Here is a 25,915-nt window from a genome sequence, read left to right as displayed (position 1 = left end):
GAGCCTGGTGCCTGCCAGGCAAACACTCCACCACTGAGCCGTGTCTCTAGCCCCAGACATCTTAATGGCGAGCTCTAAGAGACCGGAGAGCATTAAGCAAGGGTATCTATCTGTCTTCTCCATATACTTTTGGCAGGTGGAGAGAGAGGCGTTTTCTGGTAAGTTTCACAGCAGCTGTGGTTGCAGACCGAGGTGGGCAGGGTTCTGTTATCTCCCCCTCCTCCATTCCAGCCTTCTGTCGGTGTGAGTGTCCCCACTTCACAGATGTTGAGCCAGTGCTGGCTGCCTTTACGGGTTCCACACGGGCTCCCTGCGGCCTTTGCACCGTTGAGGCGAGCTTTGGCTTTTGTGAGCATTCAGAGATGAGCGCTGCAGGAACTCGGGGAGACTGTGGGCTCCTCTTGGCTCTTTTGCTCTGTCTCTCTAGCTTCTCCCCTGGAAAGGAGCCCGTGGCTCCCCATCTCTCTGAATGTGCTCTTGGCTTCTCAGTCACTGGATTCCCTTCTCCTCACCATTCCCTGGGAGTTGGTGTTCTCACTCTGTGTCCTTCTGTATTCCAACCTCAGGCTCACACAGAAACCTCTGTGCACCACACACAGGTAACACATGGGGCTGCTTGATGCTGGAGATGCCTGTCTAGGGTTCAGGCTTCCGTGGGCTGTGAGGATCAATGTGCTGCTATTCACAGTTGCGGGGAAGGAAAATGCTCTACTCAGTGTATTTGGCTGAGAAACCACAGTGTTGTACGTGACAGAGGAATTAGTCTGTCATCGGTCTTGGGACCTGAAGCCATGAGCACCTCTTTCCCTCAAGTCTTGGGATTTTTGTCTGTCTTACATTCCTGGGAGATTCTAATAACCAGTGGTAGGGAGTGAATAATGTGAATCTGTGGCCTTGCTTCGAGAAGGAAACGGGTAGAGATTTGTATATTAGGGCCTGGATGCCCTAATATAAATGCCCTGCCCACAAAAAGAGCTCAAGAATATGGATTTCAGATGGATTTAGGCTACCACTCTGCATCACCACACAGGAAAACATACAGCGTTAGCTCACCAAACAAACGAGCACACCGCGACCATTAGCACCGATACCTGAGCCTTTTTCTGATGGAATTTCTCACCAGACATGGAGGAGCCTGTGTGGGAACAACAGCTTATCCTCAATTCAGACTTTTTTTTTTTTTTGCCATCTGAGGCCTTAGCAGGTGACCCAGCCCCCAATTTTTTGTATCTTATTATAGAGAGCGCCCATCTTTTATCCTTGGATATTGCTATCCCAATGTCTGTCAGACGCAAGGAGCGTGACTAACAATAAGGAATACTAGGTGTTACTCATCAGTTAATTATCACAAAAACACGCAAACAAGAAACAGTCACAACGTCACCTACCTGCAAGCCTGGGTGTCAGCTGTCAGCAGCCTCGTATTCATGTAGTTGGGCAACTTCACCAGGGAAGGTGCCAGTTCCCTCAGCCCGGTCCTTGCCATGTCGACATCGTCCTGGCTGATAGACACTGACTCCCAGTAGTTACTCCTGTACTTGGGACATTTGGGCTCATTGGTCTGGGGACTTGAAACCTGAAAGTCTCACTTGCTTCTGGCACCTGACATGGGCCCAAAGGGGCACTTGAGACAAGACAGGAAAGTCTGGCTTTGGCAAGCCACGGTGACCGGGAGCCCCATTAGCCATGTGGGATGAATGCAACTCACTGTAGCAAAGTGAAGGTCACGAAACCCAGGGGGCACTTCCCTTCGGAGAAGGTCTTCCTAAACCTTAAGAAAAACTTGACACCACCTGCTGTATTATGCTTCAAATTCTTTGGATACTTTCCTTTCATTCTGGGACTTTCTGGTTATCTGCCACCCAGAGCGCAGAAAGGTACCCAGTTTATTTATGACGTGGAGTTCAGAGGAGGGAGCTGACTGGTTGTCTGGTTATTACAGTTGACGCAGGAAAATGAGGGAAGACATCATCAGACATCACGAGTATTGGACTAGTTCCCGTGACCCAGGAAACCCCTTCTTTCCTAGTTCTGAAATGACATAGGACTGTACGCAGGGCTGCTGCTGTATGTGGAAAGTCTGTCCCCATTTGTCAGCATGGATGGGTAAATCCTGAAAGGATCCTAAGCCACCTTACTCCGATTGCAGGGTTTTTCCTTCCCATTTGTAAATGGAGACAGACGCCCGTTTCCTGTGCGTCTCTGCTCCGTTGAGTGGGATGATGTTTGCTTTTTACGAACCCTTCCTAGATCCCACAACCCGAGAGCCGCCGTTTTCCAGGGACATTTTAATTTAGCACTTCGGCTCACGGCAGGAGAAACCAGACGCACTTCACAGCCACGGATACATTTCCCTTCCAGGTGCCGGCAGATGTGGAGAAGTGCCAGGACAGGATGGAGTGCTTCAACGCTGACCTGAAGGCTGACATGGAGAGGTGGCAGGGCAGCAAGCGGCATGACTTCCGGCAGCTGCTCGTGGGCTTGGCGGACAAGAACATCCAGTATTATGAGAAGGTGAGCAGCAGGTCCCGTGCCACTGCGGTGTCTAGTGGTCAGAGCCTGGCGGGGGGGGGGGGTGTCCCCCAGAAACCCCAGAGCACGATCCTCCTTGTCCCATCCTTAACCTGCATCTGAGCTGCCCCAGCGCCCTGGCAGAGCGCAGCTGAATGTGGGAGCAGAGACCGAGTTCTCATAGGCTCTCCTGCACGTGCTGGGGGAAGTGGCCAGACCAGCACCTGGGTGCCCCCAGTTTATGGAGGCTTTGGGGTTTCTTATGTTACCTTGTGGTTCCACATAGAGGGGTCTTCATTTTCACCATGCCAAGGACTCCCTTTAGTCATCTGTTGAAGCTCATAGACATCTTACCAAAATCCCGTTTGTTGTTAATGTTAGATTTTACAATACTCTTTTTAAATACCTAAAATAAAGGTATATGGAATTACATAGGAAAGCAATGCTATTAGAAAAGACTTTCATTCCTGTATCCTCTTGATCTGTGGACCTCAGGTTAAACATTCCCATTAACACACACACACAGACACACACACACAGACACACACACACACACACACACACACACACACACACACACACACACACACGGGAGGAGAGGGTGAGAGGGAGAGAGCCATCTCCCAAAATCAAGATTCACTCCTAATGTATCTAATTTGGAGTCATTTCTGGTAATGAGTCTTGGTGTCTCATCTGCACTTACAGTTAAACAACGGTCCGGTTTCAGCTGAAATAACTTGTGACCTTGAGATTCAGCTGTGGGAACAGGGCAGCCTCTCACCCCGGAAGGTGTGGGAAACAGGGCAGCCTCTCACCCCGGAAGGTGTTGGGGATAGGCCTGTCTCCTAGATTGTGGCTGTAGGACACATCCTTGGCCTGGGCTGTTGCTGAGGCTTCCGTGGTTGTGGCTGCTGCTCTGAGGTGATGTGCTTGTGCTTTTCCCGGCTTCATGAAGGAAAGTCGAGGAGACAGAGCTGAGTGTGGGGGAGATGGAGGCGCCCTCCATCCTTCCCTGCCCTTTCTCTCGAGTCCCTGCTGCTTCCGAACTGGATCTGCCCCGGTGCTTAGCACAAGTCAGCTCATGAAATTTAACCCTCCATCAGGCTCAGAGGTGTGGGCATCAGAGGAAGTCCTGAGTGAGGTATTGTTGACCTATTTCCAGGCTTCCGAGGCCTCTGACCCACAGGAAACTGGCAAATCCATTTAATCATGGGCAGGCTCAGGAGGGAGAGCAAAGCTTGCTGGGCCGGAGTGTGAGTGGTTTTGAACAATTGATCAGGGTGTTACAAAGACTGGAACCCTAGCTTCCTCCTGCCAGGTGTTTACAGCCTGAGCCTGCTCGACTCAGCCTACAGGCCGCCTACGGACATTACCAACACTGGCTAATACCCCTCCCCTGTGCTGTACCTAATAAACTCACTGAGGCTCCATGTTGCTGACAGTAGGAACCCTCTATCCGAGTGAGCACACCCCCGCCTGATCCCAGCTTTGCTGCATGCATGTCTGTATGTCTGTCCTTTCTTCTTCACCACCTCCCTCGTCAAGGTTCCAGGACCCAAGCCACATGGTCATGTCAGGTGGTGTGGCAAAGAAGATGTTATGATTTTCAGTTTGAGGCTCAAGAAACCAACACTCACAGAAGTTTAAAAATTCCTCCCAAGCTGACCCACCCTTTGAGTACCAAACTATAAATATCTAACTGATGGAACTGTGAGTCCGGATTGTCCCATGCACAATCAGCTTAGGAGATGGGCCACATGCTTTTGGAAACAGCCTTGGTTCCTCAAAGGTAGGAAGCTCCCCACATGAAGTCAGGGCCTCCTGCTGCTGGCTGTGAGTTAGGCCAGGCACCCGCCCATCTCTCTCCTTCTTGATTTGTTAAGTACTAATCATTTTTCAGGGGATGATTGTGAAGATAAAGTAAAATGCACATTCACATTACCAGAACATACTCAGCATGTGGCAAACAGTCAGTAAAAGTTACCTTCATGTTCTTACTTCCCAGTCTAAAACTAACAGGTTCAGTGTCTCCATCATACCCGTGGTGGGTGACTCCACCATCTCTAAAGTCCCAGAATGCTCACTCGGGTCTTTGTCTGTTTCTTCTCATTGTACCCTAAACAGGGTAACTACCTTGAGGCCTGGTCTTGGCATCTACGTGTAATTGATGTTTTTCCTGTACTTTTTGTGTGCAAAGGATTGTTTACAAAGTTGGTGAATAGCCGGATTTGCACAGCCCCCTAGGCATCCCCAGTCCATCAGAGATGCGCTGATGATAGATTCCCAGAGGCAAGGGTGAAATAAGTATGTTAAAGTTAAGGAACAAGGAAAACAAAAACAAAAACAAAAACCTAGGGGCCTGGTGGAGAGGGCAGGAAAGACCAATCTGTGGAAATAACATTTATTCTGATCCGTAGAGACAAAGATCTGACTCACATCTACCGTAGGCAAAGGGCACAACATATGCAAGTCCCTGGGCAAGAGAAGAACTGACACATTTGAGGACCGAAAAAGGTTTGCCTGGTCATGGTTCCTCTTGGGACATGCACAAAGACCCTTGTAGCTAGGAGGGGCTAGTTTAGAATTTGGAATTCTGTGGACTTCCCTTGGGGTCCACTGCTGGAAGCAAGCTCCTTGAGGCCGCCTAGTCTGTCCTTATGTAGGGCAGGCCTCTGCGTCGCCCAGGAAGGTATCAGGGAGAAGTTTCACCACTCCCCGTCTGCTTGACCTGGTGATGCCTCTCTCCTCTGCAGAACTCCGCCCAGTGACTCAGCAGAGTCCTCCTTCCCCCAAGGCTGTCTGGTACAGTGGGTTTATCCTTCCCTCTTGCAAGAGTCTTCAGAGGGAGGAGCGTGTCTACTGGGGCACCGCTCTCAGTGCCAGTGCCCACATCTTCTAAGTTCTTGGCCTCTCCGAGGACCTGGAGTGAAAGGAGCTTGCAGCGAAAGGAATATCAGTTTGCATTCATGTTCTGCCTGAACCACGGGACAATGAATGGAAAATAGAGAACAGCGTATGGGCCTAATGAAACCTGATAGTTGGGCCAGTGCGATGGCCCCCTGGAGTGGGTAAGGGGACTCGCTGCCAAGCCTGACATGGTGGAAGGAGAGAGCTGACCCCTTCAGGTTGTCCTGACATCCATACACACACATGTCCTGGTACATGTGTTCCCGCCCTTCACATGCACAGGAATCACTGTAAGAGTTGTTGGCCTCCCTTCTCCCCATTCTTTGGGGAGAACTAAGAGTAGCCCAGACAAGCAAACCAAACTTGAGGTTGGTGAGTGAGAGCAGGTTTCCCACCCACCCTGACTCAGGTGGCTGGCCCTTCATGTTTACATCCTTGTACAGCTCCACCCACACCTCCAACCGTGTCTCCATCGGGGCTCAGAACTGGTGTCCTCATCAAGTTTCCTGCCTGGTCTGGTTTTTGCGTAGTCAAGGGACAGATTTTCTTAGCGTGGCTCCATCTCCACTCCCTGGGTGTAGGCTTCCCACTCATGAATGCTTGCGAGCCCTGTAAGGACACTGCTCTTTGATAAAGACGGGGGTGACACATTCCGGACAAACACCTGTCGCCTCCTCTGGCTGATAGCAGTATTGATAACGCAGGTGGGCGCCATGGACAAGGGTGACCCCGCAGGATCAGGATTGGCAGAGTAGTGCTAAGCAGCTGACCCTGTGTGGGCTTTCTCGTTCCAGTGCCTCATGGCGTGGGAGTCGATTATTCCACTACTGCAAGAGAAACAGGAGACCAAGTAGCTGTGTTCCCGGCGGCCCCGAGACTCTTCTGCCTCCACAGGGCACGGCACCTGAACCAGAATGTCCCTGCAGAGCCGAGAGGCGGTCCTGGGAAAACATCACAGCAGCGAGTGCCTCTCCTTTGTGACCCCCGCCCCTCCCCCCTCAGTTGTTTTCGGTTTCCTGTCGATTCCTTGGTGGAGCCCATGAGGCTGTAATCATCTCCCAACAGAAGCATACCTCGGTGTTGTGAAGGAACCTCCTAAATGGAACACTACGAAGACTTGAAACTGAGGGACAGGACAACCCCCAGATGACGTGACGGCACTTTGGGGGCAGCCCAATTGCTGTTGTGGGACAGAGCAGCGGGCGGCCCTGCTTTTCAGGGACACGGGACACGAGGAAGGCAGCTGTGGCTTGCTGTGGAGACCCTGTGGCTCTGCACTTGACCCGCGGGGGTCATTGACGTGCCCCAGCATGGGAGGTATAGGTACCTTCTTGGAAAGTCCTTAATTTACGGTGGCCTGTGGCTGTGACTGTGGCCTCCTGCCTGCTCATCGTGAGGGGCATCCCTTGGCTTGTTTCTGGTTCACATGGGTCCGTTTAAGTCAGTGTCTGTGTGCATCCGTGCTTGAGTGAGCAGGCCAGCGTCCTTGTCCGTGTGTGACGCCTCAGGAAGCTGAAGGGAATGCTCCCGGATCTTGTTTCTGGCACCAGAATGCTATAGAGGAGAAGCTTTTTGGTGTGAATTGGAAAAAAAGGTGCATTTTTTTTTTTTCTCCGTGAAGGTGTTAGTGTGTTTGTCTTGCTTGTTCGTCACCGTGGTTGGGATTAGACCTGTTAGGAAACCGCTGCTGTCTTGTGGTCAGCGACTCTCCCCGTGTGCCAGGCCTCAGCTCCAATGTCTGCTTTGTGCAATTTGCCTTTACCTCACCAAAAATGTTTGGTTTCATACTTCCTGTCCTGCCCACTGAACATCTGGGCAACCTCACAGTGAGGGCTGGTGTGTGGCATTGTTAGGACTGCCACAATTTGTAAATTCAGTGTGAATGTTCTATATGAAGTGTTTTAACCCCCCAAATTCTGTGATCAGGAAGGAAAGTATCTGCAGTCCCCCCCCCTCCCAGATGTGAGGAGTGACAGCATGCTCCTTGCTTCTGGTTCTGTGGAAATCTCCATTTGCAGCCAAAATCTGGGGCCTGCTGGCTGTGCTCAAAGTCTGCATTTGAAACTTTTCAGTTTGCCATTAAACAAACAAACAAACAAACAAAAAAACAGTTAGAAGGATCTCTTTCAGATCATTTTTCTTGCTGAAAGAAGCTGCATAGTATGTTCTTTCTTCTGTGGCTCTTTGCTAAAAACCCATAAATCCTAGCCGCCAATAAATGGGAAGGGGTTTTGTTTATTTTTAAAATGAAGCAGTCGAGTTAGTGCTTCATATACAAGTTAATTTGCAAATTCCAATCCACACACACACACAGCATGCTGAAATCCTGTCACTCCTGCTAACAGAGTTGGACCTCCACTGAGCTGCCTCTGGGACATCGTGGACAGCAGCTAGACAGCATGAAACTATTTGTCTTTTCCTGGAACTTGACCAATGTGTGATGGAAATAATAATTCCTGAAACTATTGGTACTTGCCTAAACCCCATCCATCTGTGCCATCCTAAAATCCTTTGATGTGAATTTTGCTTGGTACAAATAGAAATGACCCACTGAAGCAGAAGGGTAAGAACAGTCTGTACACCCCCAACTTCAGTGGCTCGGCATCTCATTCTACCTCTAAACCATCGGGTTGGCGTGGGTGTGAATGCCCAGAGCCAACCCAAGCATGCTGGTAGAGTCAGGGCATGTATTCAGTCACCACAGGCCTCCATTGATGGATGGCAGCAGACACCAGACTGGCCCAGCAGCGATGTGCAGCTTTGGGAAACATGAAACTTCGCTTTGTGGACCTTGTGCTTGATAAGTGTCCAGTGTCATGATGCTTGGAAAGAATTAAGGAGAAGCTAAAATCTGATGACCAGCTGCTTGCTGAAACCCCAAGTCAATCCTGTGTGCTGGTTAGCTAAGAAAGAAGGGAGCCCTGTGGAAACAGCCCTGGGCTGCACAGGGAAATGTAGGGAAGGATGCAGGGTCCACAGTCATTCCCTCATGAGAGGCTGCCTTTCACAGCATCTTGAAATTTTTGTCTTTTTCTGTTTATTTGGCCAGCAAGCAATGTTCTTTGGCTTTGGGATTCCAGAAAGAGCTGTAATGGTGGAGACCTTCTGTCCCCTAGGAACGATGTCAGTGGCCGAGCCAGGAACCCCATGCACAAGAAGGTACTCTTGTCTGTCTTCAGGTAGCATCTGGCGAGCTGAGGAGGCTCGTCCTGGAGGGGAGGGGCAGCGGACCGTGAAAGAGGCCTCCTGCCTTCCCTACTCCTGTGGCTCCCTCGGTCCCCGGAAGCTCAGCAGTCATAAGCATTGCCTTCCTCTTGGCCAAGCACAAAAGAGATTCCCCCACACAAACTATAGCTCAGAGATCACAGTGCCAAAAATGCCTCAGAGGCTCCATTAGTTTCTTCTGGAGCCTCCAAAGCCTCTGCCTTGAAGTCACGGATCCCTCTTGTTTATTTTCCATGAGACTTTGCCTTGAGGGTGGAGTGTACCGTACCTCAGGCAGAGGGATATAGATAGCTTTTAGGGCTTGAACGCATGACAGAGAAATGAAAGTTGACTCTAGTAACTGTCCAGGTCCTGAGAAACGGAGGGTTTGTTCACTGGGTTAGAAATCTGCCAAGGCGAAAGAGAATTTGAGAGAGGTGACTGTTTAGGAGACTGCTGTAGTTTGTAGCAGGAAAGGTTAATACTAATGCTGCCAATTTGCAAGAAGAATCTGGGCTGTTCTGCCCAAAGCAAGGAGGCTTTGCTCTGGAGTAAGGAGGGAGCCACTCCAGCCTGTGTGGGCTTGGCTTTTAGCCTCTCCTAGGGCTCAGTAATGAGTGCTGGGGAATGGAGAATTAGGCTTAAGGAGGAAACAGGCTTGGTGTGCACCAAGCTATCCTGAACTCACCAGGCATTTCCCCGCAGCCCAAGTAAGAAAAACCCACCATACCTGGGGATAGAAATGGAATTTAAGTCTCCTTTTCTGCCAAACGTGAGCCCATGGAATGCGTTCTTCCTACTCAACGGAGGAAAACTGTCCATGCACACTACAGCCTCTGGTGAGGCCAGTGAAGTTCTGGTTTAGATGTGAGCATGGCGCCAATGTTTCTCTTTGAGGACAACACTCAGACTCCCTGACTTGGTCCTGTCCTGTGGAACTGAAGGCCTAGGTAGCTGCCTCTGTTTCAGTGAGGTCATTTGAATCATGGAAACGTTATTACACTATGCTCTCCTGAGCTGGTTGGGATGGGTAGAGCAAGGCCAAGGACTACCTTAGATGCTGCATTGGCCCTACTGGTCTGGGTCTTGGAGTGGACTGGAACTGGGATCCTTTCTGGCTAGGTGGAACTGGTGACCCTGAAGAGTGATTCTTCCAGGGGATCAGCTCCTGTGGCTGAGGCTGGGGCACCCCCTTCTCACTTCTGGAACTCCACCTTCTCACAAAGGGAGTTTGGAAATCAGTTAAGCTAAGCATACGGCACAGCTAGGGGACTTTGGTCATCTTCATTTACAAGATTATGTTGGAATTTGGGGTTGCCTTCTCACTCTCAAAAGACTTCAGGATGGCAACAGATGGGCTGTGCCTTCTCATCACCTGCGGTTGTCTCTGCTCAGGTAGAAGGTGGCACTTAGCAGTATAGTTGAAAATGACCTCTTCTTGGCCAAAGAGAGATGCTGTAGGTGTGTTGTGGCTGCTCCCTCCCTCCCTGTTTATAATTTAGTGAATAATGAGAGATTCTGTTTCTTCTACCAACCTACTCTAGGTTTGAAGGTGTCCCTGTGGCTACACACATCGGAGGACAGGGACTCTTTGTCTAAGGAGGCTGGGGTGGGGACTGACCATTCTCTCTTGATCGTATCTGTTTGAAATATTCCTGGGTGTGGCTGACTGTCCAACCCTTTATTCATGGCAAAACCAAAACCACATTACTAGTTTTTAACTACTGTAGTTTGTAAGTAAGTGCTGTGGGGTGGGGGGAACTTCTAAAGAGACCAGTAAGATGTGTATCTCTTCTTATCTGTTCTCAGCACTTGGAAACCAACACATCCAGAAAAAGCCGGACTGTTAAAAGCATAACTAGTTCTTAGAAACTTGTCAGTACCCACTCATTGCCTTACTCCTCAGCTGGTGTTTTAAAAAGTCTGCATAGAACGTTTTACACGTGGAAGCAGGTGGTCTAGAAACTTAACACAGGCCATGTTCAGTCCTCTGAAAGTCACAAGCCAGAAGTGAGGGTCACAGAAGGAAGGTGGCCTTTTGGGAGGCGAGACTAAATATTGCTGTTGCCAAATGGTACTTGAAATAATGTCAAGAAACAGGGACCACGGCACTGTTTGCTGTTTCCGAGTGGGACAGATGAACTTAGTATGCTTTGGCATGGTGTGGGCTGTGGAGGATACAGACATTCTCAGCAGTGACGAATCCCACAGCTTCAGAGAGTCCTAGATTGGGCCAGCATGGAAGGTTTACCCTTGCCTCTGCAGAACGGGCCCTAGAGCACGTTGGGATAGAAACTCTCCAAGGTTGAAATGCCAAATAACACAAACCTGTTCTGTGGACTCACTTAGTATTAAAGCCAGTGGTGACGAGTTGATATGCGCCTCTCCCAGAAGTACCGCCCAAGTATCGGGTGATTCTGGGCTCTCCACAGCCCAGGCCAGAGCAGCTAACACCTGGGCACACTGCTGTTGGACAGGCTGGTTCACAGCCTTAGACTGATGCTCTGCCAGGAACAGTGCTGGAGGGCAGGAGGAGGAGGAGGGATTTTTTTTTTTCCTAGACTGCAAAGCAACATGTGGATTGGTGTAACAAAGCGATGGCTGTGTCAGCTGGGCCTTCATCCGGGAACAAACCAGCATCTTTACCAGTCAGCACTGTCCACCGAGACGGTGCCTGCCAAGGGTTGGGCCATCTTTACCAGTCAGCACTGTCCACCTAGACGGTGCCTGCTGAGGGTTCGGCCTCTCCTCAGAGTCCTGCTCACTGTGTGTGTGTGTGTGTGTGTGTGTGTGTGTGACCAGGAATGCATGGAGAGACAGCCCCATCTGACAGACTCCCACAAAACAAACTGCCAACAAACTTTCTAACTCACATTTTAACTGGTCATTGGGGGGATTAAAATAAAATTTTGGACTGTTTTTTTTTTTTTTTAGAAATTGTTCTTTGTGTTTAAAACTTACAGAGAAAGAAGCAGGCTTCTGAGGTATGGAGTCTTGCTGTGTGCTCTCTCTCTCCATGCTGCCATTAAGCCAAAACAAAAGCTGTGAACATAAGTGCTTGAGAGAATGCGTGTTGATAAGAAAGTGATTTATTTACAGATCCAAGTCTTTGTCTCATGAAACTACCAAAAAAGAATGTCACCCTCTTCTTTGTTATGGAACCAGAGATTATAAAAAGAAGAGAAAAAAAGTTGTTTTGTTGTATTTTTGATGCTGGCACGAGGTTCTTGTCCACTTTGGTTTTTCGTATATCTGTGTGTAAGAAATTCTGTTTCTTGTTTACTATGGAATTAGTATTACATTTTGAGGTAAACAAAGAATTTGTATTGCTTGATAAACTATTAGCTTGTAAATTAAAATAAAATTCTTTACCTCAATTAACTTAAAGTAATGGACCAATAAACCTATAAAAGATGCTTTATTTACCCTGGGTCATGTGCTCATTTGTACCTGTTAGGACAGGGGAAATGGGGCCCTGTCTTTCTGATTTTTAGAAGTTTCTCTGAACAGATGACAACTTGCGTGTGAGAATCAGAGCATGCAGATTCTCACATGCAGGGTAATAGGGGAAGGCATACATAAGTACTCACATAAACTCTGTTGACTAGAGGCCCTGCCACCGTTTGCCCTCTCCTGCATCTTCTAAGTTGGCACCAATTTAGGGAGACAAATTGCTGTAGTATCATTGAGACTGCCAGGCGGGTGCTACACAGAGATTCTTCCTGCACGGAACAGTAGCAAGCAGCTCATTGTATTCCAGGTCGGGGCAGCCATTTCCTGTTTTTGTTTGTTTGTTTCATTTTTTCCTGCCATGTTTTTGAGGCATTTCCAAGAAAAGGGAATGCCTGCAGTCTATGAGAGTGCTTTTGCAGGGACAGAACCCGAGTGCAGTTCCCAGTACCAGTGCCAGGTAGCTCCCAGCCACCTGTAACTCCAGCTCTCGGGACCCAAGGACCTCTTTTGCCTTCTAATCCTCACTTACATGCACATTCCCACTCAACAGACACACCCATATACATGTAGTTTAAAATGAAGCTGGATGTGGCGCCCGCCTTTAACCCCAGATCATGGGAGGCAGAAGCAGGCAGATCTCTGTGAGTCTGAGACCTGTCTGGTCAAATACTGGGTTCCAGGTCAGCCAAGGCTCCATGGTGAGGTGCTATTTAAAAACAACATATATGTGTGTTTATATATGTGTTTATATATATGTGTTTTTATATACACACACACATACATACATACAGTTAATCCAACATCATTAATTCAATACTACAGTGATATAAAATGGGACAGCAAGATAGAATAAGGAGATTTGAGATTTCAATTCCATTGTCTGATTTAATAACTAGTTCTAGAATAGTTACATCTCTGAGCCTTCAATACTTTAAAGTATAGACAGGCCTTCCCTATAGGGTTCTTGACAAGCTAGTAATTATGTACACAAAGCACCTTTCTGGTGGGCACTTGCTATATGACAGCCCTTATGGCAGGGCTCTTCCTACTACCTGTTGAGATATGTCCAAGTTAAATATTAATGAGTAAGCCTTTCCTATATGCTTAGTCAGCTGATTTTTAAAGGAGTGTTTATATACCTTCCCCCTTCCCTTTTATAAAGGTACAGAGGTCAGATGCTGGATGATTGGGGTCAGGCTGGAGACCTGGGACATGGGTAGAAATAAATCGCAAAAGCCATGGCAAGGGCTGGTGAGATGGTTCAGCAGGTGAAGGTGGTTGGCATTCCCTGGGACCCACATGGTAAATGACACACACACACACACACACACACACACACACACACACACCCCACAGAGGTTATAAATATCTTTTTTAAAGCCATGGCAAGAAGTGATAAAGGAGGAGGTTGTTATGGGCAGCCAGATTAAAAGACTGAGAAAGGAGACTAGGTCAGAGGTCATTTGGAGCCTTACAGCCTGGGAGGTGGAGGTGATGCTATTATATCAGTCAGGGAAGAGAGAAAGGATACGGTAATCTTAAGTGGTGAGTGAGGGGAAAATAAGGGGGCTAAGTTATCTTGGGGAGCTGGAAGTTTTGACTCAGGTGTTGGAAAAATTCTGGGGTCTGGGGGGTGGTGGGGGGACAGATTATTGGAGAACCAAGGGCCTTTGGCACCTCAAGAGTTAAAGATGCAAGGAGGACAAAGGAAAGAGGATGGGGTGGGTGCAGGGAGGTTGGGAGGGCGGAGGAAGTCAAGTTGTGATCATTCCCTGCGAGGGAGTCAGATACAAACTGTCCAGATGCCCTGACATTTAAATACATTCTCTGTATTTCACTCCACTTTGAGAATGCCATATCTGTAGTTACAGGGGGATCCCACCAGGGAAAGAACGATTTGTACTCACACTGTGAATATTGATTTTATTAGGAGATAATTCTGCTCTGTAAGCAAAACGGACAATCTGAGTAAGTAACTCAGAATAAGCTGCTGCTCAACATCCCCGTGTTGTTAAACCATTCACTCAGGAAAGAGATTGAAAATGTTTCGTTGCATGTTTCTGGACTTGCTGGATTTGGCTTTTGTTGCTGGGTTTGTTTTGTTTTGTTTTGAGGCAGGATCTCATGTATTCTCGGCCAGCTTCAGACTGGCGATACAGCTGAGGATCGCCTTGAACTTATGATCCTTCTGCCTCTATCTCCTAAGTGCTGGGAATTCAGGTGCCCACAGCTGCGCCTGGCTTAGGAGGTGCTGACGATGGAAGCCAGGGCTTCGTGCATGCCAGGCAAGGATTCCATCCGCGGAGCTGCCGCCCTAGTCCTGACATTTGCTTCCTAAAAGCAACAGTGTTAACACTTCCCCACAGCGCGTTGCCCTCTTGTTTCCAGCTGAGGAAGACTCAACCAAGAAAGCTCGTTTTTTCAAGATTTTACATTAACTTAAAAACTATTGTCGTACATACAAAACTGTTGTCAGTTTTACAAAATGCCCATTTCATGCTCATTCCCCTTGGACTTAAGTCTTCCATAGAACTTCTAGCACTTAACTTGTTAACCGTCTCTTGGGGCCTTTAAGACAGTGATGGAGGACAGGGGCTGGTTGGAAGGAGCCCGAACCCCTCCAGGACCTAGGATGCCTGTGCAAGCAGCTGGTACCCACAGACCCTAACCTCTACCCTGCAGAGACATCTGAGAACTAGGAAATTTCCTCCAATACCCAGAAAGTGATTTTTCCCTCCCCCTCCCCGGGCCCCAAGGGCCACAGCAGGTCTTCGGAAGGCTGGAACTTGGGTTTCATGGGCAGAACCTGGTGATCGCTGGTGTTTTCAGCTCCTTCATTTCTCGGCACTCTCTCCTTGTTGTGACCTCGGGACTTGTTTGTAGGCCACAAGGCTGTAAGAATTTGCAAAAGAGAATTATAGAAGAAGAGCTGGGATGAGGCGCGGGGAGTGGGGGGAGGGCGGGGTGGGGGGGGGGCGCGGTAGGGAGCTCTTCATCTTCACCTAGGCCTGAATCATCTCCCACCAATCTTTCTCACCGACAGGGAGAGAATTTGTCTCTATAGTGTGTCAGATGTTACTAAGTTCCAGAAGGCTGGCTCTAGAGAACTCACCCGATTCTTTCCAGTCCCGGGATAACGAACTTCTCCCTGTCTCCAGTAACACTGTGAACTAGGCAGCTGCCCCATCTTCCCAGCGCCTCTTTGCCTCCAACTCCTGCCTAGTGATGAGTTCCCATGAATATCAATGGCCTAGTTAACCTTCACTGATCCCAAGGAGAGTTAGTGGTCTCAACTTCAGTTCAGTTACCAGTGGCCTCTGAGGACCTTCTTGTCTGCAACCCCAGGACTGAGGTTGAAGTTGCTTTTTCCTGGGTGCTGGAGATCTGAACTTGTGTCTTACACGGCAACCATTTTACCCAGGCCATCTTCCTGGCCCCAGTCGTTCGTGTTGTTATTTTGAGGCCGGTCTCAGGAAGCCCAGGCTGGGGCTGGCCTGGAACGTTCTGATCTTCCTGCCTCACCCTCTGAGAGCTGGGATCCCAGATGTACACCATCACACTGGGAGGGATGGAAGCTGATGCTTTGTCATGCTAGGCAAGCACTGTACGGATTAAACTACACTCCCAGCCTGCCTTTTGTGCTTTAAAATGTGGCTTCTGCCAGATGTAGGGGCACACACTTGCAATCCCAGTGCACAGGAAACTGAGACAGGAAGGCTTAAGTTTGAAGCCAGCCTGAGCTTTATAGCAAGACCATCTCTCAGGGATCCGCTGCCTTTGCTTCCGGGGTGCTGGGATAAAAGATGGACTCCACTACTACCTATAGCCCATCTTTCAAATTAACAACAAGAAAGTGGCTTCTTGGGCCTGAGGAGATGGCGTAGTGGTTAAGATCCCTTGCTGCCGGTGTTCTGTTGATATCACTGGGAAGACTGCTCTTTTCTGAAGGGAAATGGAGAAGCAGTGGATCTGGGGAAGAAGGGAGGTCGGGAGGGGCCGGGAGGGGTGGAGGGAGAGGGGGCTGTGGTTAGGATGTGTTGTACGAGTCAAAATTAAATAAAAAGAAAAAGGGGGCAAGAAAGAGCACTTGCTGCTTTTTCAAAAGGCCGGAGCTGGGTTCCCAGCACCCAGCTGGTGGCTCACAACCATCTGTAACTTCAGTTCTGGAGGATTCCATCCCCTCTGCTGGCCTCAGTGGGCAGGCACCGCACACCTGGTGCACAGATGTACATGTGGGCAAAACACTCAGAGACACAAAATAAAAATAAATACAATTCTTTAAAAATAAAGCGACTCCTTACCAACTTTCACACACACACACACACACACACACACACACACACACACACACACACACACACACACACCTTTGTGATGCACACTCTTTCCTAGTGAAGCCAGAACTAACCCGTCCTTTCTTCCCATTCCCCGATCCCTCGAGTCCTCCGCTAGCGCCTGGCTGTGGAGCAGCTGGCCTGCTCTTCACGGCTGGGGCCTTCTGTCTCTGCTCCCCTGGAGCTGAGTGCTCTTAGGTCACAAAGGAGATGGTCCCTCAGAGGAAGAGGGCAAGGGATTGTTGGCTAAGGCCTTGTTGGGAAGCTCACACCAAGGGGTGGTGGCTGAGTCCCTTCAGGACACAGGGAAGAAACAGTCCTTGGAAGTGACGAGGGGTCCTAAAGGGATCCAAACCAAAGATCTGGTCAGAATGGCTCCCCGCGAGTTTCTAACAGGGTCTCCAACTGCAGGGAAGTATGTGAAGCCCCCTAATAATCGATCATTCTGTGAAACTGCCAGGGAGGGGCCAGGTTTTGGGAGGCGTCTGTTCTTCTTTGAGGGCACTTGTAATAATAATAATAATGATAATAATGATAATAATAATAATAATAATAATAATAATAAAAGTCTGATTGACGTAAACACCAGGGCCCCAACCCACATAGCAGACAGTTTCTGTCTTACCCAATTGGGACAATTGCCAAGAAGGAGAGAACGGAGGACAGGACGAAGCAGGTGCCGGCGAACTTGTCCAGGGTGAGCTGATAGAGCTTGTTGTATATGGTGGATGTCACCACACCTGTCAGAGCTAGGCACAGCTGCAGGATGACGAACACCTTTCCTGTGGAGGAGACAAGGGTTATCAAGAGATGTGCTGTTATCCCTTTCCTCTACCTGGTCCCTGGGGAGCTCCAGAGACCCCTCGCGATCCTAAGGACTCCTTTCCGGTCCCCGTGGCTCCATTTGATGGGAATCCTGCCTCCATCCAGCTGGATCTTCCCGAAGAACCTTTCTCTGACTCTGGTGAGGCTTGTCTACTCTCCTCTCTCCATTCTTTTTGCCCTAGTTAGAGACCAGTGTGTTCCTATAAGTTCGAGGATGCTTCTAGAACTTGTGTGTGTGTGTGTGTGCACATATGTGCATGTATGAAGGCCAGGGGTAGACATAAAGCTCCAGGAATCCTCCTCTCGGCCTCCCCAGCACTGGGGCTTTGGGTATGTATTTCCACACCAGCATTTTATACGAGTGCTGGAGATCCAACCTCAGGACCTCAGGCAAGCGCTTGATCAATTGAGCCGTCTCCCGAGCCCTGCTTCTGGATCTTCTGAGTATTTCTGAAAGTCTGTGCCACAAGCTGAGTAAGTCTGTGCCAGCCTGGGCAGGACATCCTGGGGAGAGTCCTCTCGCTCACTCACCGTAGGCGGAGTCCTTTATGAGTTTGGACATGGCTGATCGGATGGTCGTGATGGGGATCAGTGCGAACAGCATGGCGGCTCGAGCTGTAACAGATCGGAAGAACACTTCTCATTGGAGTCCAGCCTTAACCCAGGAGAGCAGAGCAAAGCAAAGGCTTCCCTCCCGGTCCCTCCCCACACAGTCCCCGTGGCCTTGGTCTGGAAGCATTAGACTTCTTTGCTGGAGCCCCACCCCGAGTAGCCCAGACTCTGAATCTCTGGCCCTTTCAGAAAAGGCCCCCTAGTTCAGCCGCCACACCTCCCTAAAGCCTTCTTAACTAGCCAACTGCAGATGGGGGCGGGAGAGAAGGAGGGAGGTTAGGGAGAGACGGGGCGGTGGGGGCGGGGTGGGGTGGGGTGGGGTGGAGAGATACCATAGAAAGGGCTGGAGAGAGGGGCACTCTGTCCTCTGCAGAAGACTTTAGCTGGGACCTTGCCATTTTGCTAGCTGCTGTCTCTGAGGTTGGTGGCCTGGGGCAGTTCCCTGATAACCATCTAGAATTTTTCTTTCCAAGTTGTTAGCTATTAAGGCACATGCAGCCTATGTACGGAAACATGAAGTAAGCCTTCCACTCCCTTCTTTCTTTACACAGCCACATGGCAAATGCTTGGGAGCCGGACAAGCCCAGTGGACATTTTGTTGAAAGATGGACGCCCACTCCACAGCTGTAGAAAGTTCTGTTGCGGCCGGAGTTCTAGAACTTTCTGCCTGCGGTTGTCTGGCTGGCGTCTGTCCCCCAGCAGAAACCTCAGTCCATGGTCTTATGGGAAGGTGCTCCATCGGTTGTAGAGCCAATGGAGCTCGATTGGAGCCACTTATTGAGGAATGTTGTGCATTGTTAATAAGCAGCAGTGGCGCACGCCTTTAATCCCAGCACTCGGGAGGCAGAGCCAGGCGGATCTCTGTGAGTTCGAGGCCAGCCTGGGCTACAGAGCGAGATCCAGGACAGGCACCAAAACTACACAGAGAAACCCTGTCTCGAAACTCCCCCCCCCCCAAAAAAAAAAAAAAAAAAAAAAAAAAAAACACGCTGGAGAGGAGAGGACAGGGGAAGCAGCTTGACCGGTAAAGGGGTTTGCTTTTTTGTCAGATAACCTGAGTTCGGTCCCTGAACCCTCACGATGGAAGGAGAAATAAACTCTGGCAAGCTGCCCCCTGAGCATCACAGGTGCATTACAACGTGCCCATCTCCCCACTCTGATGAAATAAATACAATTTTAAAATTATTAAAGTTAAATGAACCCATCTCCACTTAAGGCTGTCTGGGAGCCTTCCATGCTGATTCCGAGATCCACTGACCACACCTCCTTGACCCAGAGCCATGGGTCCCACCGTGGCGAGATTCAGTCAGCAATACAGGTAAATACCCAGCGCAAAACAGACAAACCCATTCCCGTCTCCCTTGTACCTCCTGGACTCCCAAGTTCTGTCCCTGGTACTAAACTGGGACTCCAAGACCACACCCCTAAGCTCTGACACAGATTGTCAGCAGTGCCCTGCCTCCCTAAGCCCCAGACTCACCAATGTAGAACATGTATGTCTTCTTCACAAAGGCCAAGAGAAGGGCTCCAGACCCAAAGGAGACCATCCCAATTATGATCATCGTGGTGTCCCGGAAGTAGCGGGAGAAGACGAGGACACCCAAGAAGCTGGTGATGAAGATTATGTATCCAGAAGCCATGCCGTAGCCCAGCTGCACTTGGTTCCAACTGAGAGGCTCCTTGAGCACAAAAAGGGCCATGACATCCACTGTGCCCACAACGGCCAGGTCATAGACGATGGCACCCACAAATAGCAAAGCGATGATGGTTCGAGAGGACTTCTTTTTGCCGGGAGCCAGAGGGTTCTCTGATACATTCTGCTTGTCCAGTTTATCTGGATCCAGGGTTCGATAGGTGCCCACCATGCCGGACACAGTATCTACGGTGGGGTACACCTTGTTGGGCTTGGACACAGACTCAGGGACCTTCAGCACAAAGAGGCTGTAGAAAAGGGCAAACGCCGCACAGCCCACGCTGCAGGCGGTTAACACGAGGCCCTGAGCAGAGTGCCCAACTATTTGCTTGAAGAGATGCCCTGAGGCCATGCTCCCACAGAACCCAGCCAAGCCCAGCACCAAATCGATGATGATGAGGCGCAAGGAGCGGCGGTCTTCGGAGCAGCCCAGGGATCCCAGCGCCATGACCCCGGACCAATAAGCGGAGAAGCCCCCGCACAGCCCACTGAGCGCCACTGCTCCATACATCACCTCCACGGGCCAGTCCAGCATCACCTTGAGCAGGAGTCCGATGCGGCACAGCAGGAAGCCCAGCATTGATGTGCAGATAGAGATCTTGCGGTGGTAGCGGTCGCTGAGCCAGCCCAGGCCATAGGCGGACAGTAGGGGTGCCAGACCCACCACGAGGTTGTAGATGATGTAGAAATTGGAGATGGCCTTCTGCTGTTGGTTCTCCTGTTGCTTCCCGAACGACTGGCTAGCGCTGTGATTGGAGGAGCCGCCAGCCTCCGATGCGAAGGATTCCTTCACTACCAGGAGCAGTCCTGCATCGTAGAGGGAGCCGGCCACCTGGGTTGAGGCCACCACAGGCTCGATCCAAGCCCTCACCTGGAAGCCAGAGAGACGGCTTCCGCACGGACAGGTGACTCTGGGACCCATGTAACCTATGCGACAGGGGACAGAGTTTGCTATCTGCAAGGAGATGCTCCAAATCTTAGGGAGGCTTGGAGGATCGGGGCTCAGTGCCAGAGCCCTTTTCAGGTGCGCCTTGGGAGAAGCGCTGGGGCGGCGCGTGTGACAGTAGCTTGTCTAGCTGCCAAGGGACTTACCTGCGGCCCCTCCTCCCCAGGTCAGAAAAAGCGGCGCTCCGCCCCCACCTCCACCCGGGTCTGGCTGAGCAGGCTGGAAACTGCCCAGTGAAGCCAGAGCACACACGAGCCTCGTTCCTTCCCCACACGTCCTGGAGCTGGCCATACAACCGGCCTCCGGTGAGGACGGAAGGAACTGAACCTCAGCTGAGCGAGCTCTGGAGCCCACCCAGGGAGCGTTTCCAAATTCTTCCTCCTTTGGAGGCAGGTTTGGGCAGGGGTCTGAACCCGAGGCTTCTGCTTGATGTAACTTTGAGGTATCAAGTTTTCTTTGTCAGAAGTAGGAGGAACCTTGGTGTGCGCAAAGCTCTAGGTCTTAACTCCAGCACCACGTAAAGCAGGAATGATGGCACATGCCTGTAATTCCAGCGCTCAAAACGTGGAGGCAGAGGGATCAGAAATTCAAGATCATCCTCAACTACATAGAGAGTCGGCTACAAGAGACCCTGTCTCAAAAAAAAAAATAAAAATAAAATAAAATAAAATAAAATAAATAAAAATTAAAAACAAAAAGCAAAAGAAAAATAAACAAACATAAAAGATGGTTCAGCAGGGAAAGGCCCTGCTGCCAAGCTTTATGGCCTTTGTTCAATCCCTGGGACCCACACCATAGACGGAGAGAACCACTCAGAACTCTGACTCTGACCTACACATACTGTAGTACAGAAACACACACACACACACACACACACACACACACACAACCAAGTAATTAAAAATAAAAATAAAATAACAAGGACCCATGGTATAAGAAGCTACTGGCACAGACTTTCAAAGAAGTTAACTCAATGGCAGTCCCTTCCGGCCACAGGCCTCTCAGAGAAGTGCCTCCTTCATGCACCTGTACGGATGGGCCTTTCCTGTTGGGCTCCAGCCTCAGTTCCCAGTCCCAGATGTCCCTTCAGAGCATGAAACTGGGCTCTGGCAGAGTGTGGTGGAGCTCACTGGAGACAGCAGGTTCTTCTGAGTAAAGACAGGAGCAGAGGCCCTTATTGCTTCCTAGTGGTTGTTCTTCCTGCCTCATGGCCTCAATCCTCTGTAGCCTGGCCTAAGGTTTCTGTTCCCCGGCCCGGCCCCTGGCTTTCTTCAAGTACATGCTTCTGGAATGAAGCTCAGAGTGATACAAGAATCAAAAGACACCAAGGAGTAAGATGGCCTTTCGGTTCCACATGGACAGTTAGAATATCACCCGGCCTCTCTTCTTGTCTCTCCACCCTCGACCCTGACACAGCAATGGTCTCACGACTGGCATGAATTCAAAGTTACAAAGAGGACACACAAACCTCCTGGGAGGGTCTAGAGCCGGACAGATAATGGGCTTCTACAGTGGGTAGGGATTAGATTCAAGGCAGTGCTTGGGTAATCCTGTGCCCCTTTGGTAGTTTTTAAGTGGGGGTGTCCTCTCTACTCCTTGTCACCGCTCAGGACCTTCTTTGTGTCCAGACCCAGACAACTCTGACTTCTGCAAAGAGAAAGATGTGCCACCCAGTCTCCCCTTGTGAGATGTACCTGTGAATCTGGCTCACCAGTTTCTCTCCCCCACCCCACCCACCCCAGCCTGTTTTCACCAACCCATACCTGACTCTCCCACTCCATTCCTAACATACTTTTCCAAGGCTTCAGCACGCAACCCAGGGGCCTGCTCCCATGCGTGGCAGAGACTCCAAGGACGGTTGAATTGCGAGAAAGTTCTGCAATCAGTGATGGCGTAACCAGAAGGACCGACCGCTCGGGCCGTTTGATCAAAGGAGTCTATTCTTGGTGCAGCAGACAGCAGGAGGCAACCTTGCCCAATCTCTGCCAGGCTTCATGGGTTCTCAGCTTCTTCCATCCTCTTGTGAAATGTAAAGCGCCTCTGAGAGATTAACGTCAGACCTTGGAGACGCTGGGTGCTAGCCAGCCTTGGGGTCCTCCAGGCTGATGGACTGACTCTTCTGGTCTGGAAATGATCTAGTCTCAGGTCCAATGATGCCTGCCTCACCTTAGACTACTGTGGGTTGGATTATATTCTCATTATGTTCCTACTCTCCTCTTCATCTCTGAATGCTGGGTCCAACCGAGGTTGTACCGGACCATCTCATGTGACCCAGGTTACCAGCAAGTTGAGCCTCGACTCTGCCACATCAAGATTTAATGTCTTCCACAGGCTACCTTTCCTTGGGGTCCAGATTTTCTGGGAAAGATTTCCCTCCACTCCTAAAGCACTAGCAATAAAGTGAATACCACTGCCTTGCATGTCAGCTGTGAGGATTGTTCAGGAATCCAATCTGTAGCCCATAACTGGCTTTATGAAGGAGAAAGAGTCAAACTTCTTATCTCTATATGAGTAAAGGTATACTAGTCCACAATCTCATGTAGCCTAGGCTAGCCTCAGACTCACCTCAACGTTCTAGTCCTCCTGCTTCTTCTACCTCTTGACGGAACTCTAGAGAACATGCTGGGCTTATGGGGTGTTGGGGATGGAGCCCAGAGCTTTGTGCCCATGGGGCAAGCACTCTCCCAACTGAACTACACCGCCAGCCCTACCCTAGCCCACAAAAGGTGGCCTTTAACATTTACTGACCTCTTACCATGTACTAAGCACATTACACTATTGAATTCAGTTAATTGTCCCAGGAAGTCTCTGGGCTGAAATCAGAGATGTTGAATGATTTGCACAAGCTCCCACAGGAAGCCGGTATTTAGCATCAGGCAGTCTTTGAAAGCCTACGGCTGTGGGGAGAATTCTGCAATCCTTTTGAAGATGTCCTCTCAACTAACAAGGGGATGGAGAGATGCAGAACATGGGCATTACTGATGCTCAGTGCTGGATTGCAGAAATGAATGAGAAGTGTGGTCGAAAGCTCCCTGACTGAACTTACACCGCAGGTACTTTACAATCAAATGGGCAACACTTTCGTTACCTTAATAAATGGCCCCAGATTTATTTACAAAGGAAAAGAGAAGACAGAAACTTCTCCCTCAAGTTGTCCATTGACTTCCACAAACTTGCTGTGGCATGAGCACACACACACACACACACACATACACACACACACACACACACACACACAGAGAGAGAGAGAGAGAGAGAGAGAGTAAATCTTCAAAAGGTATCTAGTTTATAGGAAAAATATAAAATAAAATTTCTTCTAACCCTTTAAGCAGCACATATAAGAATGAAAAGAATGAACATGTTCTCTTTTTAAAAGTGTCCCTCAGTGTCTGTCCCCTCTCTTTTATCCTTTGACAATTCTTATATGTGTGCGCTGTGTTTTAGTGTCTTCAAGTTGCCCGTGTTTCAGTAAATGGGACCCACACCTGTTCATGCCTGGCCATAATTAAACTCAGGGGGTCAAAATAAACTAATAAAGGTTGCTGGCGGAGATTTCAAACAATCCACTGTTTCATCTGGGGTCATGTCGACACCTTCCCCTTCTCTTGACTGACTAGCGTAGGACTCTTTGTTCTTGGGCTTGTTGACTCCCCATGGGAGGTCACACCTTTTCAGAGGAGGGGGTGGGAGCTGGGCTAGGGGGAAAGGCTGTGGGGGGAGAAGCAGGAGGAGGGATGGGGGGGAATCTGTGGTTGGTATGTGGAATGAATAAAAAATTTCTTAATTAAAAAAAGAGTGTTTGCTCTATTATCTGGTGGAGAATCTGTGATTCCCATATGAATTGGTACAAAGCTGAGCAAGGTCCTCAGAGAAGGGGAGGCGGAGAAGCCTGGGGGAGGCAGAGAAGCCTGTAAGCACGTGTCTCCCACAGGTAGGTTGACACATGGGACAGGATCTGGCTTTCACAGGCTACTGGACGCAGGAGCTGAAACATTTGACCCGAACCCAGAGTAATAGAAAAGCCCTCACCAGGTGGCGCACACCTTTAATCCCAGCACTGGGGAGGCAGAGGCAGGCAGATCTCTGTGAGTTCAAGGCCAGCCTGGTCTACAAAGTGAGTTCTAGGATAGCCAGGGCTGTTATGCAGAGAAATCCTGTCTTGAAAATAAAAAACCAAAATCCAAAACCAAGCCAAAACAAAACAAACAAAAAAGAAAGAAAAGAAAATCCCTCACAGCTGATATGCGAGCCACGGGTGTTCTTCTTTTTACTAGTGCTTTGGGGGCTGAGGTAAACCTTTCCACCCCAAAATGTTGAAAATAAGGAAATAAGATATCCTGTGAATCATAAATATATAAGAGAATAGAGCCTGTGAGATACATCAGCTGATAAGGATGCTTGCCAAGCCTGACAAACAGAATTCTGTTCCTGGCCTCACATGATAGAAAGAGAGAACCAACTCTCCTAACTTGTCCTGTGACCTCTACATCCACACTGTGGCATGCACACAATATTAAAATGTATTAAAATGTAAATGTATATAACACAACAAAGAAAGATACGCACACTCACCCAAGAAGACATGCAGACCTTGGCAGTGAGCATCCAAGGGTAACAGAGATTTAGCTGCTGTTTTGCTGGAGTGCTATCTCTCCACGTGGGCCTGCAGATACCCTATGGACCACTAAGAACCAGGATGGAAACTTGGCATCTTGTGCAGAGAGCCACAGCTAAGCACTGGGCTGAGCTCCTGGAGAGCGGCTGAAGAGAGCGAGGAGGGGTCATATGAGCAGGGGGAGGGGTCAAGATCATGATGGGGAAAACCACAGAGACAGCTGACCTGAGCTAGTAGGACCTCATGGACTCTGGACTGACAGCTGGGGAACCTGCATGGGACCAAATTAGGCCCTCTGAATGTGGGTGACAGCTGTGTGGCTTGATCTGCTTGTGGAAGCCCTGGCCACGAGACCAGGACTTAGCCCAGGTGACCTTCTGAAGCCCATTCCCTTGGTAGGACACCTCGCCCAGCCTTGATGCAGTGGAGAGGCGCTAGGCCTTGCCTCAACTTGGTATACCAGACTTTGTTGACTATCCAAGGGAAGCCTTACCTGCTCTGAGGAGTAGATGGGGGGTAAGGTGCGGGGTGGGAGAAGGGGAGGGAGGGAGAACTGGGGCTGGTATGTAAAATGAAAAAAAAGTTATAAAGAAAAAAAAAAGAAGAAGAAAGAACACTGGAAAAGAAGAAGAAGAAGAAGAAGAAGAAGAAGAAGAAGAAGAAGAAGAAGAAGAAGAAGAAGAAAAAGAAAAGAAACAGTGTTCATATTGCCTCCGTCCATTGACCACTTAAAACTTTAGGTCAATTCCTGTTCAACTCTGTATTAAGAGCTGCTCACCTAAAACTGGTAGCCCCCCACCCCTGAAAGGCTGAAG

At 49.5% G+C, this 25,915-nt stretch overlaps 2 protein-coding genes across 2 annotated transcripts in view; one reads left to right on the top strand and one right to left on the bottom strand.

Annotated features, from left to right (window-relative positions):
- The window catches only part of Snx30 (sorting nexin family member 30), a 103,146-nt gene extending 91,099 nt beyond the window's left edge, over positions 1 to 12,047 (top strand). The window contains exons 8-9 of the mRNA XM_028856445.2: positions 2,362 to 2,514; positions 6,213 to 12,047. Of these exons, the coding sequence (XP_028712278.1) occupies positions 2,362 to 2,514; positions 6,213 to 6,272 (213 nt within the window). The 3' untranslated portion in view covers positions 6,273 to 12,047. The remainder of the gene's footprint in view (positions 1 to 2,361; positions 2,515 to 6,212) is intronic.
- Positions 12,048 to 13,981: 1,934 nt separating this feature from the next.
- Positions 13,982 to 20,633, bottom strand: Slc46a2 (solute carrier family 46 member 2). The gene is made up of 4 exons (XM_028856444.2): positions 19,327 to 20,633; positions 17,766 to 17,849; positions 17,035 to 17,191; positions 13,982 to 14,967 (listed from the first exon to the last, which is right to left on the bottom strand). Exons 1-4 carry the CDS (start codon positions 20,459 to 20,461, stop codon positions 14,910 to 14,912), a joined length of 1,434 nt encoding a protein of 477 aa, XP_028712277.1. The 5' UTR covers positions 20,462 to 20,633; the 3' UTR covers positions 13,982 to 14,909.
- Between the last annotated feature and the right edge of the window lie 5,282 nt (positions 20,634 to 25,915).

This window comes from Peromyscus leucopus, chromosome 2 (genome assembly GCF_004664715.2).
Source record: "Peromyscus leucopus breed LL Stock chromosome 2, UCI_PerLeu_2.1, whole genome shotgun sequence".
Classification (NCBI taxonomy): domain Eukaryota; kingdom Metazoa; phylum Chordata; class Mammalia; order Rodentia; family Cricetidae; genus Peromyscus; species Peromyscus leucopus.
Note: the sequence above shows the minus strand (reverse complement) of the source record. Positions and strands in the feature narration are given on the sequence as shown.

Coding starts and splice junctions, on each gene's coding strand:
- Slc46a2 (XM_028856444.2), bottom strand. CDS start 20,461: ATGGGTCCCAGAGTCACCTGTCCGTGCGGAAGCCGTCTCTCTGGCTTC. Junction 17,850..19,326: donor GACATACATGTTCTACATTG/GTGAGTCTGGGG, acceptor GATCTGTTACAG/CTCGAGCCGCCATGCTGTTC. Junction 17,192..17,765: donor CATAAAGGACTCCGCCTACG/GTGAGTGAGCGA, acceptor TCTCCTCCACAG/GAAAGGTGTTCGTCATCCTG.